Source organism: Epinephelus moara, chromosome 10 (genome assembly GCF_006386435.1).
Source record: "Epinephelus moara isolate mb chromosome 10, YSFRI_EMoa_1.0, whole genome shotgun sequence".
Taxonomy (NCBI): domain Eukaryota; kingdom Metazoa; phylum Chordata; class Actinopteri; order Perciformes; family Serranidae; genus Epinephelus; species Epinephelus moara.
Window position 1 is genome coordinate 33,579,632 of NC_065515.1, and position 21,314 is coordinate 33,600,945.

At 40.3% G+C, this 21,314-nt stretch overlaps 1 protein-coding gene across 7 annotated transcripts in view; it reads left to right on the forward strand.

Annotated features, from left to right (window-relative positions):
• Positions 1 to 21,314, forward strand: part of szt2 (SZT2 subunit of KICSTOR complex) — a 442,490-nt gene that overhangs the window by 204,029 nt on the left and 217,147 nt on the right. For all 7 annotated transcript variants that reach the window (XM_050055637.1, XM_050055638.1, XM_050055644.1 and 4 more), the window contains exons 47-48: positions 1,945 to 2,063; positions 2,297 to 2,461. In XM_050055637.1, the coding sequence (XP_049911594.1) occupies positions 1,945 to 2,063; positions 2,297 to 2,461 (284 nt within the window). The remainder of the gene's footprint in view (positions 1 to 1,944; positions 2,064 to 2,296; positions 2,462 to 21,314) is intronic.

Sequence of the window (21,314 nt, forward strand, 5' to 3'; positions counted from 1 at the left end):
TCGTATGCTGTAAAGCCCTGTGAGGCAAATTGTGATTTGTGATATTGGGCTTTATAAATAAAATTGATTGATTGATTGATTGACTAAATTTACCAGTAGCTTACCAGTAGGTGAACAATCTTAAATTAAATAAGAGCATGCCTTGCACAGATAGATGAAGAATGAATGTTTTTAAGAATTTTAGACCACTTATCTTCTGATATGCTACATTCAAGATCATTCTCCCACTTTTCCTTTATAGACACAAGTGAAGAGTCTTCCAACTCAAAAATAAATGTATAAAGCTTGGATATTATTCCCTTGACTTCTGGTTTGATTTCCAAGATTAAATCAAGAGATGTTTTTGGTGGCATGGAGGGATAATGTATACACTGACTTTTAAAGCTATAGTGCGTAAATGTCCGTTTCACCCAAGCCACTACTAGAGGAGATGACACAATGCTGATTAAGCCGATCGGCTCCTCTAACATTTCGCGGTATTTTTCAATATATATCATTTTTAGTATGCGTGTCGACTGGCGACATTCCCGCGCTGGCACACAGGAAATGCTTCCTCACAACAAGAAGGGAGGGGGAGGAAGAACGGAGTGTCATAGCAAGAGGTAGAGCGCAGGTAGAAAGAGAAAGCAACATGGCGGAGAAGCGGCCGAGACACGGTTCAGAAGTGGATCCTACCACAAAGTGTTACTCTGTGTATGGTGTGTGGCGAGTGGCAAGTGTTACTCTGTGTACACGGTGTGTGGCGAGTGTTACTGAATTTAGTTAGTGAATTTGTAAATAGCGAAAAAAAAAAAAAAACTATGTGGAGGAAGATTAAATTAGTTCCTGATTTGATCGAATGACATCAAAGTTCCTTCATTATACAGAAAGCTTATATTTGAAATACCTGCTTTGGACCACTGATCAAATGCTTTGTCGATGAGGGAGGCTGGGAACAGATGGTTAGCTGCAATAGGGCCATATATAGACTGGGAAAATAATCTGTAGTGTTTCCTGAACTGAGACCAAATTTTCAAAGAGTGTAAGACCACTGGGTTCAGACAGGCTTGGGGGGTGCGCAAAGGGATTGATGAGCACAGAAGGGCAGAGAGTGAAAATCGTGTGCAGGAACTTGATTCAATTTGTAGCCAAGCAGGAGTATCATGAGAAGTGGTATCAAATAACCAATAAAGCATAGTATTGTTATTTACTGCCCAGTAATAAATTTGAAAGCTCGGAAGAGCCATACTACCATGCATCTTTGGTCTTTGCAAGAATATTTTCCGAATCCAAGCTGTTTTATTGCTCCAGATAAATGTAGAATGTTCGTTTTAACTGTGTTAATTCGTCCGATTAATGATAGAGGCATATTAGACCAGCGCAGAAGATCCCGTCGGGTATGATTCAGAAGTGGAGTGAAATTGGCTTTTAACAATTGAGAGTATGATTTTGTAAAAGGGATTGCAAAGGGTTGCAATAGTTCTGATAAGCCACAATAAAAGCATCACAAAGATAGCTTGATTGTCTATTTTTGACTTAAGCAACCAATGTCAAATGTTTCAAAAAACCCTGAACTCGGGGCGTTGGTAGCGTAGTGGATAGTGCCGGCGCCCCATGTACAGAGGCGATGCCCCGCTGCAGCGGTCACAGGTTCGACTCTGGCTTGCAACCTTTTGCAGCATGTCAACGATTCCATACCTGAGCCCAATGCGTCTACCATTTCATACCTTTGCACACCTGGCCAGCTACTTTGTGAAGTGGACTGTTGGATTGTCACTTTCTGATTGTGCTTCTGGGCGAGGGTGTTTCTGATCCTGTTAGAACACTCACAGAGAACCCGACCAAATAGTTTGAAACATACTACGACCTAAAATTGCTGAAATACAATGACATTTGTAATGCATTAGCTAGATCGTTCATGAGCATGAGGGTGATGCAGATATTTCTACCCCTTTTTTTTCCCAGGTCCAGAGATCACAGACGAGCTGGTCAAGGTGCTGCGCAAGCGCCTGGATGAGACTACACTGGACATCATCACTGTCATGCTTGTGAGGAACTGCAAGCTGACACCAGCTGATGTGGAGGTAAATTGCTCATTTTTGTCAATAGTAATTTTTATAAAAGAAATTGGTGGAAAGGCACACAGAAACCATCTGTGTGTTATTTGTGGCTGCTCTGTAGTTCTGTTTATGAACCTGTGTACACCTCCAGAATTGTGGGTTTTATTCCTACTAGGGCAACCAGAAAACACTTGTATGCACTCATGCTACTGAAAATTGCTTTGGATAAAAGCTTTCATAACATATTGTCTGGTCAGTTCATCCAGCCATCAGGATCTCCAGCCACTGAGGTGATGAACTTCAGTCTCCCCCAGTACTGTCTTCCCTGGCTGCCCGCTGTGGCTCACTACCTCAGACAGAACTTACTCATCTTCCTGCATGTACCCAAGTACACTGACAGCAACACAGCGCACCACTTCAAGGTACAATCCACACTGACTTAATTTTATTGACTTATAGTGTCATGTGCATTTGGCACGGTAATGTTTTCCACAAATGCCTGGAAAATACCTAACATTCAGATATCAGACCTTTCTTTGAGATACAGATAAAGGCCAGAAATTGTTGCTTGACCTCAGAGACAAGTCCTGCTTTAAAGCTATGGTCATATGTTGTAGTTTTTTTCTCCATCATTTCTGGTGGCTCACAGGTCTATCTTATGCAATAGTTACATTGTACCCACTAAAGTAATTACTGAGATCTGGGGACAGAACAAAGTGTGACAGGGCAAGAAAGAAACTCAAGCAGTCAGAAAATCGAAAGGAAAAGGTAAAAACAAAACAAAAAAGAACCCAGTTGATCCAAATCATATAAATCATGTAATTTGAAGATTAGATTAAGAGTGAACTCACACAGTTTGGTGCCAACAAGCCCTCACTGCACAGGAAACTTGTGCCTATACTACCAAACGTAGGACAGTAGGTAAAAGTTGAAGAGGAAGTGGCTCATCATTATCATCTTCTTTTTATTCTTCTTCATATTTTTCTTCTTTGTTGTACTTTTCTTCTTTGTATTTTTCTACTTACTCATATTCTCCCTGCTCTTCTGATTATTATTTGTTGGTCCAGTCCTGTGCCACAGTTCCTCTACTTAACTAACAGTCCTGATGGTGGCGCTGCAGCAACCCTCAAAAGTTTAAAATGTTGAAAATTCATTTTAAATTCAAATCCAATTAAGGAGAAATGTTCATATATTTAGCTCAATTGACACCAAACTGGCTACAAAGCATCTTCAGACTATCCTGCACAAATGATCCAGCTACATTTTTATGCTTCTGCATCTGTCTGTCCATCCGTCTGTCCATCCCATTCTTGTAAAAGCGATATCTCAAGAACTCCTCAAGATAATTTCTCCCAAAGTTGGCATAAATGTCCACTTCGACTGAACAATGAACTTATTAGATTTTTGTGGTCAAAGGTAGGGATGTAATGATCCATCGATCTGGATCGATATATCGATTTAATGATCAACGATCCAATGTCACCGATGCAAATCCATATCATCATCTTTAGCATAGGCTTTTATTTTGAAAGTCTGTGTCACTGTCAAACAGTGGCAGGCAGACGGCAAACAGCCAAGAAAAAGACGGTGATGATAATGTTGTTTACTTGGGAATAAATCAGCAGAGTGGAAATATTTTGGATTTCGGAAAAACTGTAGGTGAACAATGATGTTACAAGATAAAACACAAGGTAACGTTACCTGCCTGGACGAGCGTCTCACTCCGCTAGCTCCTTGCTTTAGCAGCATTAGCTGCTCATTTATAACAACATTCGGCTGAAAAAACGTGCATGCAGGCTGAAATTCAACTGATCTGTTCTGTCAAGAGATTCAGAGACCTAAACCACCGGTGAGTAAGAAAAATGACAACGGGTACGGGTAAGTCTCTTATTTTATACTGCTAACTCCTAACTCCTTACTTGAACCGGAAGTCGTTCGAGGTCCGCCATCTTTAAGGTCGTCTCACGTCTCTTATTCCTGCCAGTAAGGAGTTAGCGTTAGGCGTTAGGAGGGATCTGTTAGGTGCGATGAGTAAGGTAACACGAGAGGTTCCTAACAGGAAGTCCTTTTCAGCTTGAGGCCCTGACGTATAAATACCCGCCCCCTTCTTCTGGCTCATTTGAACGAGATGGCGGAGAAACAGCGCAAGTGTACCCGTTACATGCATTCTTTGCAATGAAACGCTATAATTCACATGCCTACGTGACTACAAAGAGTAACGTTGATGATATTTCCTGCAAGACTGTCATGTTGTAATTAAGTTTATTTCATTCACAACCCGTTGTGTTGTTCAGCGGACTGTCTGTGATGTGTGGCTGTTAAATGTGCAGCTGCTCATGTCCAGAACCACACGTGTTGATATAACACCACGCACACACAAACACGACGACACACAAACACACAAACACATTTGCCCATCATTAATTGTCCTGCATGTCATGTGAGTGGAATGTTTAATAGCTTGTAGGTAATATTAATTAGCCTATTAATATTATTACTTTCATTAATGTTGTTGTAAGCTACTGTCATTACCGTCTGTCCTGCATCTCTCTNCACTCAGCAGCTGACTTGTTGAATGATGGCGAGTGGATTTAATAATAGTGATAATAATAATGACAATGATGCTCATCACAGTGACAGTGCCAGGGCTACAGGTTCTTTAATTGCACAAACTTCGGCAAATTCATGACGGCGGGGGGTGAGAGTTGCGGCTTTGATCAGCGAATATAATGTGACTTGGGATGTACGCCAAACGCTGGCTCCTTATGCAGCAGATCCAGCTGTGTTGCCGTCACCAGGAAAGGACGTCGCTTTACGTGACGCTTCAGAGTAAGGCCGTCTCATGTCTCTTAATCGGCAATCCTCGCTCCTCGCTCCTCACTCCTTACTCCTGACTCCTTGCCTTGCCTGACTAAACAGTTAGGTAAGGTGGCTAGGTTCGGTGGTTAGCAGTAAATTTAAGGGACTTTGGATGTACCCAACGTTGTATGTAATTGGTAAAGCTAGGAGAAAAGGAAAAATGTCTGCTAGCCGCTAGGCTAATTTATGCAGTGTAAACATGCTTAAGCTAATAATGGGTGATTAGCAAAAAACAATTGTTTTGTCCATGAACCTTGACAGTTATTACCGAGCTGAATGTTATACTTTTGTTGAATGATCTTGTTGTTAATCTGTGTTTTATGGCTGTTTGGAGAAGTTTGCCCTCAGGGCTTTAAGCCAGATATTCCTGAAGTTTTATGAAAAAGCTCATGGTTTGGGTTAAAATGAAAAGATTTCTTCCAGAAATGTCTCTCTGACCGAAAACCCTGGAGGGTAACTTATCCCATTTGCTGTTTTATTTGTGTTAGTGTAGTCAGTTTTAAAGTAAACTTTACTGCACTTATTATTTATGTGTTGTTTTTATCTTTTATGGCCAAAAGTAATAAAGAAAGGACTGGCAGTGTCTTCTGTAACAGACTGTGTTAAATGGGCATTTAATATCACCTAATATCGATTGCAGACCCCTGAATCATATTGAATCGAAATCGTAGCAGACTTTGTAATATCGGAAAAATATCGTATCGTTGTCCAAAGAATCGATATAATATCGTATCGTGATGAAACTGATGATTTACACCCCTAGTCAAAGGTCAAGGTCACCGTGACCCTACATCCATCTCATTCTCATGGATGCAATATCTCAAGAACACCTTGAGGGAATTTCTTCAAATTTGGCGCAAACATCTACTTCAACTCAGTGATGAACATATTACATTTTTGTGGTCATAGTTCAAAGGTTAAGATCACTGTGACATTGACAGTCTGATTCTTGTGAAAGTGATATGTCAAGGACAACTTGGATGAATTTCTTCAAAGTTGGCACAAATGTTCACTGGACTTAACAATGAAATGGTTAGATTTTGGTGGTTGAAGCTCAAGGTTAGTGTGACCTTGCATCCTTTTCATTCTCGTGAATGTGATATCACAAAATTACCTTTAGGGAATTTTTTTCAGATTTGACACAAACATAATGTTCTGCATGAAACACTTTTCTGGCCATTACTCAATGTCATATCTCAGGAACAGAAGGGGAGACATTTGGTCAGATACTGACACTAATCTTAAAACTCTGCTGATTATATAGATCTTCTGTGCGGGGGGGGGGGGGGGGGGGGGGCATGGATGTAAACTGTAGGAGAAACTTTACTGGAGCACAGAGGCATACAGCTGCGAGGTGGTAATTCTAGTTGAAATATCAAAAATTTAAAATGTTTTAGTGTAAATAATGCTGTGAACAGCTACTGCCGATTCTCTCAAAGTAAATCCTCAATGTTCTTTCAAAAAAGGATAAAAACTAATAATAACATTTGGTAGGAGTAGTGTGCTAAATGTCATAATCATATCTCAAAAACGGAATTTTTGACAATATTTTGAATTCTATCCTCATGTAAACTTCTGCATTAAATGAAACAAGAGCATCTTGAAACATTATTTTATTACTTGTGGAGCAATCGGTCTTTGTTAAAAAAAAAACAAAAAAAAAAAAACTAGAATTAAGTCCAGATATCTCTGTGTCGTGTAGATGAAGTTTGTTTGTTTTATTAAGGATCCCCATTAGCTGTCGTGCAGCACCAGCTATTCTTCCTGGGGTCCTTTCAACAGTCTTTACATTGTGTCAATACAATTATTCCATTTACAATACATAACAATCACACATAACAATACAGAAAAACAAAACAAAAACATAAGACAATACACATACACGACAGCTCCTACAGGTCAGCAAAGGGTATATGTAACATTTACATATAAATATATTTCATCCAATGTCTACATATGTATCATATGTGTAAAACAAAACTCAATAATTGATTTAAAAAAATAATAAATATATATATATATATATATATATGTGTGTGTGTGTGTAATAAATATATATATATATATATATATATATATATATATATATATATATATATATAATTCTACACCATTTCTCCCATTTCTCCAAAAACGTCTAACTCATACTCCACACTAATTAATACCGGTATTCAGCCAACAAATCAAATCAAATTCTAATCGATTTCACACATTAATCTCACATGCAATGTCAAAACCAAACCAAAATAAGTCTATGTTCTTCAAATTTTCAGTTTTTCACTAACCCAATAACGTAAATCAAATATTATCCTTAGTCATCAATAAACATGACTCCTGTTTTTCTTGTTTCATTAGCACACGCTCTCTCAGGACACATCACCCAATCAACTGAACATTCTTATTTTGTTGGCACCTCAGCAGATGTAATTGCAGCTGGCCTATTTATCAAGCATCTCTGGTCAATATATGTTTCCTTACTAACTTTTTGAATCTAATTTTACTGTTTTCTTGTGCGATGTGTTCTGGGAGCGCATTCCATTATTGCATAGCTCTATATATAACCATTTGTTTAATTGAATTTGTCCTTGCTTTTGGTAAAGTAAAATTTCCTCTTGTAGTATGTCTGGTCGGGTAGTCATATCTATCTGAACTAAAAGATATTTTCTTATACAAAATAGATAGTTTCTTTGCTGCTGTTTTAAAAAACACTAGTAATGAATAAATTAATCTATTTTTAACAGGTAACCAACCTAAATAATTGTGCATTCCAACAACATTTGTCCTATGGCCACAGTGCAGCGTTATGCGAGCTGCCCTATTCTGTACTTTTTGCAACTTTCTTATATTTTCCATTGTAGCACTAGACCATACTGCAGGACAATAGTCTAGTTTGGACAATATTAGAGATTGAATCACTAGTTTAGTTGAGCTTTGTGACATAAATGCTGCATGTCTTTTAACAACTGAAATACTACTTCCCATTTTAGCAACCATCTTATTGATATGTTTTGTCCATGATAATTTACTGTCTAAAATAACACCCAGGAGTTTGGTTTCTTTGACCTGTTTAACTGATAATTCATTTATGCAGAGCTTCAACTCAGGTTGACTTTGAAGAGTGTGAGTTGAGCCAAATATAATACTATTCGTCTTTAAAACATTAAGAACTAACTTGTTTCCTTCTATCCATTCAACCACCGATTGCAACTCCAGGTCAAGCCATGTGTTTAACTCAAAAGATGTAGTTGTTGACATGTATATAGTTGAATCATCCGCGTACATCGATATGGTAGCCTTATTTAAAACAAGTGGTAAATCATTTGTGAATATCGTATATAGCAATGGTCCGAGACAGCTTCCTTGGGGCACTCCACAGCTGACCTCTCCAACATCAGAATAACTACCATTGAAATAGACAAATTGTCTCCTGTTTGTTAAATAGCTTTTCATCCATAATATTGCTGACTGAGAGAAACCATAACACTCTAGTTTTTTCAGTAATATTTCATGATCGAGAATATCAAAAGCTGCCGTAAAATCAAGCAGGACAGCTCCTACTAGTTTCTTCTGTTAAATTTCTCTCAGCCAATTGTCAGTCATCTGAGTTAGAGCAGTCGCTGTTGAGTGTCCCTCTCTGTATGCATGTTAAAATAAATAATAATAAAATACATTTTATTTATATAGCGCTTTTACAGCTCTCAAAGACGCTTTACATTTAAACAAAGAAAAGAAGTACATACATGTAAGTGCGAAGAGATAAACAGAAGACAAGGACGATAAACAACAACAAGGTGCAAAAGCATAGAGCAAAACATAGAAAAAAGACAAAAGGGGGGTACATGAGAAACAGAGAACGAAAAGCTAATGTTTAAAGGTTAAAAGCGGATTTGAAAAGGTGGGTTTTAAGGAGTGATTTGAAGGTGGATGGATTTGGACAGTCACGGATGTGTATAGGGAGGGTGTTCCAGAGGGAGGGGGCGGCTATGGAGAAGGCTCTGTCACCCCAGGTTCGGTGCTTGGTCCTGTGTGGAGGCGAGAGGAGTTTTTTGTCGGATGATCGAAGGTTGCGGGAGGGAGTGTGGTGGTGGAGCATGTCCGTGAGGTAGGAGGGGGCCTGGCTGTGGAGGGCTTTGTGGGTTAGGAGGAGGATCTTGAAGTTGATTCTGTAAAGGACAGGGAGCCAGTGTAGGTTTTGCAGGACAGGGGTTATATGTTCACGGGAGCGGGTGTGGGTGAGGAGGCGGGCAGCAGAGTTCTGGATGTATTGGAGTTTGTTGAGGACTTTGGATGATGAGCCGTAGAGGATGCTGTTGCAGTAGTCGAGTCTTGAGGTGATGAAAGCATGGATGAGAGTTTCAGTGGCAGAAAAGGAGAGTAATGGACGGAGACGGGCAATATTTCTGAGGTGAAAGAAGGCAGTTTGGGTGAGGCGGCTGATGTGATGTTCAAATGAGAGGTTATTGCCGAAGATGATACCAAGGTTGCGGATGAATGGGGAGGGAGAGAGGGTGGTGTTGTCGATGCTGAGGGTGAAGTTTTGTGTTGATGTAGAGAGGGATTTTGGGCCAATGAGTATTATTTCAGATTTGTCACAGTTCAGTTTGAGGAAGTTGGTTTGCAGCCATGATTGGAGTTCAGGCAGACAGTTGATGAGGGTAGAGCGGGTGGCCGGGGTGATGGATTTTGTGAAGATGTAGATTTGGATGTCAGCGTAGTAGTGGAAATGCAGACCATGGTGACGAATGATAGAACCAAGGGGGATTAAGTAGATGATGAAGAGGAGAGGACCAAGCACCGAGCCCTGAGGGACACCTTGAAGCAGGGGGATGGTGGAGGAGGTGCAGTTGTTGACATGGATGAACTGATGTCTGTCGGTGACGTATGATTTGAGCCAGGGGAGAGCAGGGCCAGTGATGTTGAGGGAAGTTTGTAGGCGGGATAGCAGAGTGGTGTGGTTGATGGTGTCAAAGGCAGCAGTGAGGTCAAGGAGGATGAGTATGCTGAGGTGGCCAGAGTCGGCAGAGAGGAGGAGGTCGTTAGTGATTTTGAGGAGAGCAGTTTCGGTACTGTGTTGAGGGTGGAATCCGGATTGAAATGGTTCATATAGTTCATGAGAGCAGAGGTGGGTCTTGATTTGGGAGGCGACATGTTCCAGAATTTTCGATCTTTGATTGAAAAAATGCCAGAAAGGAGTTGCATTTGTCAGTTGTGATGGCGGAGAGGGTGTTGTCGCAGGGTTTGAGATGTTTATTGACGGTGGAAAAGAGTCTTGGAGTTATTGGAGCCAGAGTGAATGAGTTGTGAGTAGTAGTTGGACCGGGCGGCAGTTCAAAGGTGAAAGGTGATCTGTATAGGCATGGAGATGGACTGTGAGACTGTTTTTTTTTTTGTAGTCTCTCAAGCTGGCGCTTACGGGTTTTCATGTGATGGAGTTCAGGAGTGTACCAGGGAGATGAGTGAGTGAATGAGACAGTTTTGGTTTTTAAGGGAGCCAGTTTATCGAGGCAGAGGGACAGTGTGTTGTTGTAGTGGGTGACCAGGTCAGAGGGGTTTGGGGTCAGCGGGGTGGGTGACCAGGTCAGAGGGGTTTGGGGTCAGCGGGGTGGTGGATGCGGACAGCTTGCCAGTGAGTCAGAGAAAGCTGAGGGGGAGATGGACTTGATATTTCTGAAGGATATGTTGCATGTGAGTTTTGGGGGAGGGAGTGGGGTCTTGAAGTCCGCAGTGATGGCCAGGTGATCCGAGATGTGGAGGTTGGTACTGGAGAGTTGGTGGAGGATGAGACCAGCGGAGCAGACTAGGTCCAGGAAGTGGCTGCGACAGTGGGTGGGGAAGTTGACATGCTGGGTGAAGTGAAGGCAGTGGAGCAGTTCCAGGAGGTCTATTGCACTTTTGCCGTTTGGATCATCAATGTGGATATTGAAGTCCCCAAGCAGGAGAATTGAGGGAGATACAGCGAATAGCTGGGTGAGGAATTCGGCGAGGTCTGAGAGGAAGGAGTTGTTAGGTTTGGGAGGGCGGTAGATGATGGTGATGACCAGGGAAGTGGGACCAGACAGTTTGAGGGCAACATGTTCAAAGGACTGAGCAGGAGGTATGGAGATTGTGGACATTTTAAAGTGTTTCCTGTAGATGGCAGCAACGCCACCACCCCGTCCGTCTGGGCGGGGTTTGTCGGTGTAGGTGTAGTCAGTGGGTGTGGTCTGGTTTAAGGAGAAGTAATCCAGGGGTTTGTGCCAGGTTTCGGTGAGGCAGAGGAAGTCCAGTTTATTGTCTGTGATGAATTCATGTTCTTGTACTTTTGTTGGTCAGTGAGCGGGTGTTGAGAAGAGCCAGTTTCAGGTGTTGTTGGGTTTGAGTAGTACAGGGGGTGGCAGGAATGCAGAAGATGGGGCATAAGTTTTTGTTTTTCACAGTCTTAGTGCGGTAAGGGCGGGGTGGTCTCTGCTTTATGATGGACTGTATGGGGAATGTCTCAGGTGGGAGGGTTAATGATAGATATGGTCAGACGGGGGCACTGGTGAGCGGGGCTGTGCTCTGTGCTGCTGTTGGCACGGGGAGAGGAAGAGTGTCAGTGGAGGGGGCGTGTGATGTTAATAGTCATGCACGTGGCGCGTGATGTTCAGCATGCTGAATATTGGCTGCCAGCGTGCGGCTTCCTAGGGTGGTAGGGTGAATGCCATCGTGTTTGAAGAAAGAGGGACGGTTCCAGAAAAGATTAAAATTGTCCACGAAGTTGAAGCCTCAAGCATAGCAGGCAGGCATGAGCCAGGTATTCAGCAGGAGCAGTCCGGGGAAGCGCGCGTCCCCGCGACCAAGTGTGGGAATGGGACTGGAGATAAAAACTAACTTTCCAGAAGTGCGTAGGAGGTCCAGGAGGGAGGTGAAAGCACTTTTGGTCAGCTCAGAGGCACCCCGAGCCAGGTCGTTGGTCCCTACATGCACCACGATGCGGGTAATGGAGGATGGGAGTGACTGCAGCAGCCCAGGGAGTTTTCCCAGGATTACTGGGACTGTGGCTCCGGGGAAACAACAGGTGGTGGCATTGAAGAAGCGGATATTCCTTGTGATGGAGTCTCCGATGATCAGGGTGATTGGAGGGAAGAGCGGGCGAGGAAGGGTTTTTGCCAGCGGAGATCTGGGTTGCCTGCTAGCACCTCAAAGCGGTTGGAGAGGCTCAGGCGAGGAGGAGAGGTAGTCGCATCGTGGAGTCTCTTTCTGTCGTGGATTGCAACTTAAGCCCAGGATGTCTGGAGGCTGGGTGTGGAGGAGGAGGAAGGCCGCGGACAGGTGGAGGTATCCCATGGGACGGTGTCTTTGCAGTTCCTGGGAGAGTTGGCGGATGTCTTCCTTAAGGTCTGTAATCTGTTTGTTTGCTTTTGTGAGCATTGTGTTGTCACAGGCCATGGATGTAGCACGTTGGCTAGCTTGAGCTATGCTAACGGCTAGGTGCAGGGATAGGAGGTGCCGGTAGTCAAGGCGGTGGGTAGATGCAGAACTAGGACAACAGTCAGTAGACCCAGCAGGGTTGTGATGAGGTGGTGAGGGTGTATAGGTACCACTGGAGGGAGAATAGCTTCTTGGATCAGCAACGTATCAGGCGTGGAGAGCAAGCTGCTGTGCTGCAAATAATCGTCATTATTTAGTCATTATTTAGTTGACATGGGTGGTTAAATCATACAAGGAAAAATAAGCTCTAATCTGCTCACATACCACATTCTCCATAATTTTACTCAGCACAGGCAGCAAACTTATCGACCAGCTATTTGACCCAGAGAAAGGTAATCTTGCGTTTTTGGGCAGTGGTGTTATTTTTGCCGTCTTCCATTCTTTAGGGCATACACTTTCATCCAGACTTTGGTTGATAATGTGACAGACAACTGAGACAATTAAATCTGCCACCAATTTAAGAAGTTTACCATCAAGGCCGTCAACACCTGGTGGTTTGTCTTTACAATTTTTTAATATACACTGCCTGGCCAAAAAAAAAGTCGCCACCTGGATTTAACTAAGCAAATAGGTACGAGCCTCCTATTGGATAATTACTGCATGGGCGATTATCTTTCAGCTGGCAACAAGTTATTTAACCCCAACTGGTGCAATGAGTTGCTTCTCATTTCCTAAACAACCATGTCGAAAGACACATCCCGTGGTCGTGGAAAAGATGTTAGTCTGTTTGAGAAGGGTCAAATCATTGGCATGCATCAAGCAGAGAAAACATCTAAGGAGATTGCAGAAACTACTAAAATTGGGTTAAGAACTGTCCAACGCATTATTAAAAACTGGAAGGATAGTGGGGACCCATCGTCTTCGAGGAAGAAATGTGGCCGGAAAAAAATCCTCAATGATCGTGATCGGCGATCACTTAAACGTTTGGTGAGATCAAATCGAAGAAAAACAACAGTAGAACTCAGGGCTATGTTTAATAGTGAAAGTAAGAGCATTTCCACACGCACAATGCGAAGGGAACTCAAGGGATTGGGACTGAACAGCTGTGTAGCCTTAAGAAAACCACTAATCAGTGAGGCTAACCGGAAAAAAAGGCTTCAATTTGCTAGGGAGCATAAAGATTGGACTCTGGAGCAATGGAAGAAGGTCATGTGGTCTGATGAGTCCAGATTTACCCTGTTCCAGAGTGATGGGCGCATCAGGGTAAGAAGAGAGGCAGATGAAGTGATGCACCCATCATGCCTAGTGCCTACTGTACAAGCCTGTGGGGGCAGTGTTATGATCTGGGGTTGCTGCAGTTGGTCAGGTCTAGGTTCAGCAACAGTATGTGCTCAAAGAATGAGGTCAGCTGACTACCTGAATATACTGAATGACCAGGTTATTCCATCAATGGATTTTTTCTTCCCTGATGGCACGGGCATATTCCAAGATGACAATGCCAGGATTCATCGGGCTCAAATTGTGAAAGACTGGTTCAGGGAGCATGAGACATCATTTTCACACATGGATTGGCCACCACAGAGTCCAGACCTTAACCCCATTGAGAATCTTTGGGATGTGCTGGAGAAGGCTTTGCGCAGCGGTCAGACTCTACCATCATCAATGCAAGATCTTGGTGAAAAATTAATGCAACACTGGATGGAAATAAATCTTGTGACATTGCAGAAGCTTATCGAAACAATGCCACAGCGAATGCGTGCCGTAATCAAAGCTAAAGGCGGTCCAACGAAATATTAGAGTGTATGACCTTTTTTTTAGGTGGTGACTTTTTTTTTGGTCAGGCAGTGTATTTTCTACTTTACTAGTACTTACTTTATCAAATTTCAAACTACAGTTTTTATCTCTCATAATTTTATCTGTTATTAATAAGTAATGTTGTTCATTATATATTTTGCTCATATTATGCCTTAAATTATCTATTTTCTTTCTAAAATGATTATTTAGGTGGTTTGCAATCTCCATTGGTTTGGTGAGAAAGTTTCCTTCCGTCTCCAGAAAAAATGGAGTTGGTTTGGTGCTCCTACCCATCAAATTATTCAATGTATTCCAAAGTTTTTTACTATCATTTTTAATCTCATTAATCCTTCCTTTATAATATAATTTCTTCTTGTTTTTATTTAACTTGGTTACAAAATTCCTTAATTTGCAGTATATTTGCCAGTCTGATTTATAGCCAGATCTATTAACTGTTAGTTTTACTTGATCACGTTCCACCGTATATTCTTTTAATTCTCTATCCAACCAAGGTGTACCTACGCTTCTGACGGTAAACTTTTTCATGGGAGCATGTTTGTCAACGAAAGGCATGAAAATATCAGCAAACTTTCTTAGCGCTTCATCTGGATCCAATTCTGACAAAACATTTGACCAACATACTTTTTTCACATCCTCAATAAATTTAACCTGATCAAACATTCAGCTGCATTCGTAAAAATGTGGTCAATGCAGGTGGAAATTTGAGTGCCGTCGCTCTTAATAGATATTCTGGTTGGTTTGTCAATTACTTGTGAGAGCCCACATACATCTGCCACATTTTGAAGCCTTTTTCTCATTGGACAACCTAAATCACTCCAATCTATGTTCAGATCTCCCATAAAATAGGTTTCACAGCCTGGTCAAACATGTCACATATTTTATCTAGATATACATTATTTGCACTAGGCGGTCTATAACAGCAACCAATCAACATAGGCTTCAAATGTGGAAGATGAACTTGCAACCACAATGCTTCCACCTCCATTGGCATTAAGTCATTTTTAATTTACATTGGTATATGGTCCTGTATGAAAAATGTGACGCCTCCTCCAAATGCATTTCTATCCCTTCTTGCTATATCCCTGTATAGTAAGTGCTGAATCCTCAAACGTTGAGTCAAGATGTGTTTCTGTTACAGCTAGGATATGTAAATTGTCAGCCAGTAGTACTTCAGAAATTTCAGTTAGTGTATTTCTAATGCTACAGATGTTTATGTGGGCTATCTTCAATCCCTTCCTTGGTAGTTTAGAGTCTTTTAACATTGCATAAAATAATGAAAATTACCTTCCAGCCCATTTAATAACCTACCTGCATTGGAGCTTTCACTAAGACAACATTTACCTATACACAAAACCAAAAAACACAACGATAACAAACACAAACACAAAGACAACCACACATACCTTGATAACATAAATATACAGACACTTGTATTGACACTCAAACAGTCCATATCTGCAAGCTTGAGCAAGCTGAACTCCACATTTACTATATTATTGTTAAGTTTCTTTTAAATCAGTGGTTTCAGTATCATCCACTACTTCCTAATTAATTATTTCAATGATTTATGATATATCCTAATCAGCCCGGATGAGTAAACGAAAAAAGAAAATGTCTCCTTATTCACACAATAAAACAAAAATACCAGGTGTTCCTTGGACTAGTTCTAATCAGCCCGTATGAATAAACAAAAAAGAACATTTTTCTCCTTATTCACACAGTAAAGCAAAACACAAAATACCAGACTGGACATTAAGTCATAATTATTTCAATCATTTTTTCTTTCCCTCTCTCTCTTTTTTTTTAATCTCTATATAACCCAATATACATACTCATACATTGAAACGAAAAATACCAGACTGGATTTTCAAACATAATTATTTCTGCTTATTGTAATCAGAATGGCCCATAGCAATTTTTGTTTATAATCTTTTTTATTATCTGTATACAACTCTCTTTATTCACACAGTAAAGCAAAACACAAAATACCAGACTGGACATTAAGTCATAATTTTCAATCTTTTTTTTTTTTTTCCCCTCTTTTTAAAAAAAATAAAAATCTGTATATAACCCAGTATAAACTTACTCATACATTGAAATGAAAAATACCAGACTGGATTTTCAAACATAATTATTTCTGCTTATTGTAATCAAAATGGCCCATAGCAATTTTTGTTCATAATCTTTTTTATTTATCTGTATACAACTCCCCTTATTCACACAGTAAAGCAAAACACAACATTTTTTTTCTCTCTCTTTTAAATCTGCATATAAGCCAGTGTAAAATTATTCATACCATGAAACAAAACATACCAGTCCATACCAGACTGGACCTCCAAACATAATTATTTAAGCTTGTTGAAATCAGAATTATCCATAGCATTTATTTATTTATTTATTTTTTAAATCTGTAGGTTACAAAATATTAATTTACTCAAACAATGAACCAAAATATACCAGACTGGGCCTTCAAACGTAATTATTTCAGCTTATTGTAATCAAAGTGGCCCATAGCAATTTTTAGTTCTTTTTTTTTTTTTCCTGCAGATAATAGAATATTATCTTTTTCCCTTCTTTTTTCTTCTTTTATCTTCAATCTGTAACACAATATTAACCTACTTATCATGAAACGAAAAATGCCAGACTGGGCATTCAAACACATTATTTCTGTTTTTTGTGATCAGGATAGCCCAAAAGAATATTTAGTTCATAATTTAGTTAATAATTCCTTAAAGTGATCACTTAACTGTCTCTTGGTCCTTTTCTTCATGAGTCTTCTCTTTCGTCTTTGTCTGTGTTCATCTTTTCACCATGTGGACTGTGGACTTGATGTCCATGCTGAGGATGATCTCAGGATTTAATCACTGTGTTGAAGTAGATCTCTGCCGCTTTACAGTCCTTGAAGTATTTCTTCTCCTCCTTGAAGGTGATTATGAGCGTGGCTGGATGAATAATCCCATGTCTGATGCCATGTTCGCGCAGTTTGGCTCTGACATCCTGGAACTGGGCTCTTCTTTTGGCCATGTCAGTAGTCAGATCCTGGAAGATCCTCACTTTCATCTCTTGAAAATTAATCACTCCCTCATCCTTCGCCAGTTTTAGGCCCAATCCCAATTCCTATGTTAACCCTCAATCTTAATTTTCAAGCTCAACCCTCAATCTCACTAGCCCTCAAAACCAAGTGTTAAGGGCTATCTTGTGACTTTAAAATGGGACACCACTCAAAGGTGAAAAGTGAAATTCATGGGTACAAAATTGCCAAATATCTTTCAAAAATATTTTATTTGTTATTCTCAAATCCATTCTTACACAACCAGACAAATTAATAACCTTTATTTACCTAAGTTTAATACATCTCGAACACAGTACTCATTGAGATACAGGGGAGTACAATTGTGGAACATGTACCATTACTTATTATCTGCCTCTATGTCTTTGTCAGTATATTAGACAAAACTAAAATCTGCTTTGATGACCAAAAGATTCTATAACTGAATAACGTCATCTATAGGGTGATATGTTTTTGCCTGCCTCAAGATGTAAAACGTTATTTTATATTTTTTATTCTTATTATAATCAGTTGTCCACTTTTGTTTTTTTGTTTGTTATCGTGTATGTTTTGTTTTTCATTATTTTTTGCATAGTTTTGTTATGTTTGTCTAGGTGAGGTTTCTTAACATAAGCCTATAATGGGTTTCTACCTCACCTGCACATGCTATGTATGACTATGTTACTTCTATGTTCTGTTTTCTTATTTCATATGTGCAAATAAATGAAATGAAATGAAATGAAAGGCAAATACGTCTTAAGACTGTTGGGGGCAGCAATATGCCAAAACTCCATCCAGTCTGTCAATTGAAAGAAGAAGAAATATATGTCATCAGTAGTCGTCGATAAAAAGACGTGACAAGTTTTTTTTTTCCAACACTTTATTTCAATTCTTGTACAAAACAAGCAGTGACAGACATGAACAGAACAAATATGCCAGGGTTAAGAGAAAAGAAAAAGAAATAAAATAAACAAATAAATAAATAAAAAAGTTCAGCAGCTCAAACAAATTGTTTACATATTTTCAGAGTCTTTATAGCTTTGGAGTTTGTCAAACAAATTGTTTACATATTTTCAGAGTCTTTATAGCTTTGGAGTTTGTTGAGTGCTGAATGGTTTCTAAGTATTGCTGCATTTCATTCATAAAAATTTTGAACAAGGGTTTTCTGTTACAAAATTTACTCTTATGAATATGGAATTTTGCTAAGATAATAAATAGATTAATGATATAGAATTGTTTTTGTTTTGAAATGCTGACATCATAAAATCCAAACAGCACATCTTTGTACAGAAGTGAAAATAGAACATAAATGTTGCAACGAATATACTCGACAAAAAGTGACAGTACAGGGGCAGCAAAACAAATGTACAGTTTGCAAACAATAATCTTCGACAATGGCGTCTGCAGCTGTGCTGATTTCATATTGAAACAGAATGCTTGATCACAAGGGGAACAGTTGCCGTTGTGATCGAGAATTATGTTATGAATGTGAACAGTTCACAAGTTACAAATTACTCACTCCCATAGTTTTTTTGGAGCCTGCTTGCTTTTTGTAAACTTGTCTTCATTGGTGGCCCTGAAATGAATCAGGGCTTGTGTTTTGTCTGGTGGCCCTGAAATGGAACAGAGATAACAGCATTACTTTCTTTTATTTTTTATTTTTTTGGGCTACCTGTCAGATATTCGTTAAGCTATTAGTTTAGTTTCATGTAGTATTGCAAGTATTAATGAATACTGTAGTCAACATCCAGCAGAACTGGTGAGGCTGTTTACACAGTCACACAAGTGTTATCTGGTGACTTTCATCCACGTTAACGTTTCACTCTTTGGGTTATGCGTTGATATTCAACCAAATAACCTGTACCACAACAACCGACGTAACTTTTTCAGCGGAAAGTCACCAGATAATAGGATCACTAACGTTAACCTGCAGCTGTAACGTTACCAGCTGCAGACTCTACGGCTACAGGAGATGACACCGTCCAGTCATCTTACAAAAATGACGATGCAAACATTTCACGTATATTAAAACAACTACATTATCACTGAGAAAAATGACTTTTTGTAACTGAATGACAGCATACTCGGTTGTCAGAGAACCGCGGTTACGTGCGGCGGGGCAGGCAAGCCGTCGCCCGTGACCAAAAATGTGTGTGTTACGCTACGAAGAGGTCTATAGTTCATAAAATGACGTTAAACTAAGAAAATGCAATGGTTATCATAATTTTAAAACAACTATTAACGAGGAAAATACTCACATTGATAACTCTGCTGCCTTAGCTTGTCACTGCCATCTTGCATTGACTGAATCGTCTGTACACGGCCGGGTTCGGCTGAGCTCGGCAGATGATACGCAAAGGATTCTGGGATAGCACTTATTGCCAAGGGTGGTCCTGGAAAATCTTAAAAGTGAGGGCCATACAGCCCTTATTCTTGACCCTCAACTCAACACTCTGAGAATCGGGACAGCACTAGCACTTCGTGGGAGCGCAGATTTTTGAGACTGAGGGTTAAGATTGAGGGTTAAGATAGGAATTGGGATTGGGCCTTAGAATAACTTCTTTGGCCTCGTATCTTTGGATCCTCACAATCATCGGCCTGGCTCCCGACTTCGTAACTGGCCCGACTCTGTGCGCAATTTCCACTTAGGGCTCAGCTGTAAGCTTTTTCCCTTTGAAAACTTCTTTAAAGAAATTTGACATATATGCAGTGGGATTACCTTTTTCAACATCTCAGTCCAGTCCAAACACTCTCAAATTGAACCTGTGGCTGTGTGCTTCCAACCTTTCAGCCCTCTCTCTCAGCTCCGTATTCTCTTTTTGGAGTAATTCATTTGAATTCTCCAGCGAGGTTACACGATCCTCTATACCTGACAGAGACTGCTCAACCTCCGTGAGTTTCTTGTTGTAGTCTTTCAACTCTGCCTTCATGGAGTTAAGTTGAGGCTGCAGTTTATCTATAGCCACTGTTATTTCTTCTCTTATGATCGAGCGCATAAGCGTCAGCATTTCACGCTGCTTCTCGTCTGCGCTGTCTGCTCCGTCTGCTCCAGCCATTGTACCTGTTGGACGCTCAGGTGAATCAGGTGTAACGCCAGGTGAAACTTCTCCAGGTGAATCAAGCTGGTACAGATTTCTCTTTCCTCCTCTTCCTCGTTTCTTTGGTGCCATAAACACTCGATCAATAGCCTTTTCACATTGCTTTCACAGGCTAATTGATTCCGATGATTTGACCGAAAATTTGACCAAAGTTTTTCAAAAGTTTGTGGAGCTCAGCATTTGCTCGCTCACCCCTTGCAGCCGGACATGACGTCTCAACTGTTATAAACTGTTACTGAACTTGTTAACTGAATTTTTGACACTGCTTTGAAATCTTTCTTCACATGCAACTCTGGTGATTGTCGAAGTCATGTGTGGAGCCAGACTCTGGTTTCTTACTTGGCAGGTAGCTCATCCTGACTTGCTCTTCATGTCTGAGGTTGTTTGAGCCCTGGATGATGCAAAATGAATGTGCTAATGCCTACTCAGACATTTTGCTGTGTGGATGAGAGACACATGATTTCCAAGATATTTTTGATTTAAGATTTTTTAAATAGCTATGATCTGGGCACTTCTTCTGACAGACCCTCTTGTATTTCTCAGTTGTCTTCCTCGTCTTTTTTTCATCTACCTCTTCCTTCCCTCTGGGTAAAGAAAGTGGTAGTGAGTGAAGTTTAGCAAGCTTGTACACTTGCAGACATATTTGTCATATTGAATGCAGTCTCAAACTGTTTGCCAACCATGTCTCGTCAGTGGAGCAGTTTGTGCTCCAGCAGAACAGGATTATATAAAAGTAGATGGTAACGCTTTACAATAAGGCACACAAAATTAGAGTAGTTACTGAGGAATTAATGAGGAACTAATGAGTAGTTACTGAGGAACTAAGGTACACAAAATTAGAGTAGTTACTGAGGAACTAATGAGGAACGAATGACTAGTTACTGAGGAACTAAGATACACAAAATTAGAGTAGTTACTGAGGAACGAATGAGGAACTAATGAGGAACGAATGAGTAGTTACTGAGGAACTAAGGTACACAAAATTAAAGTAGTTACTGAGGAACAAATGAGGAACTAATGAGTAGTTACTGAGGAACTCAGGTACACAAAATTAGAGTAGCTACT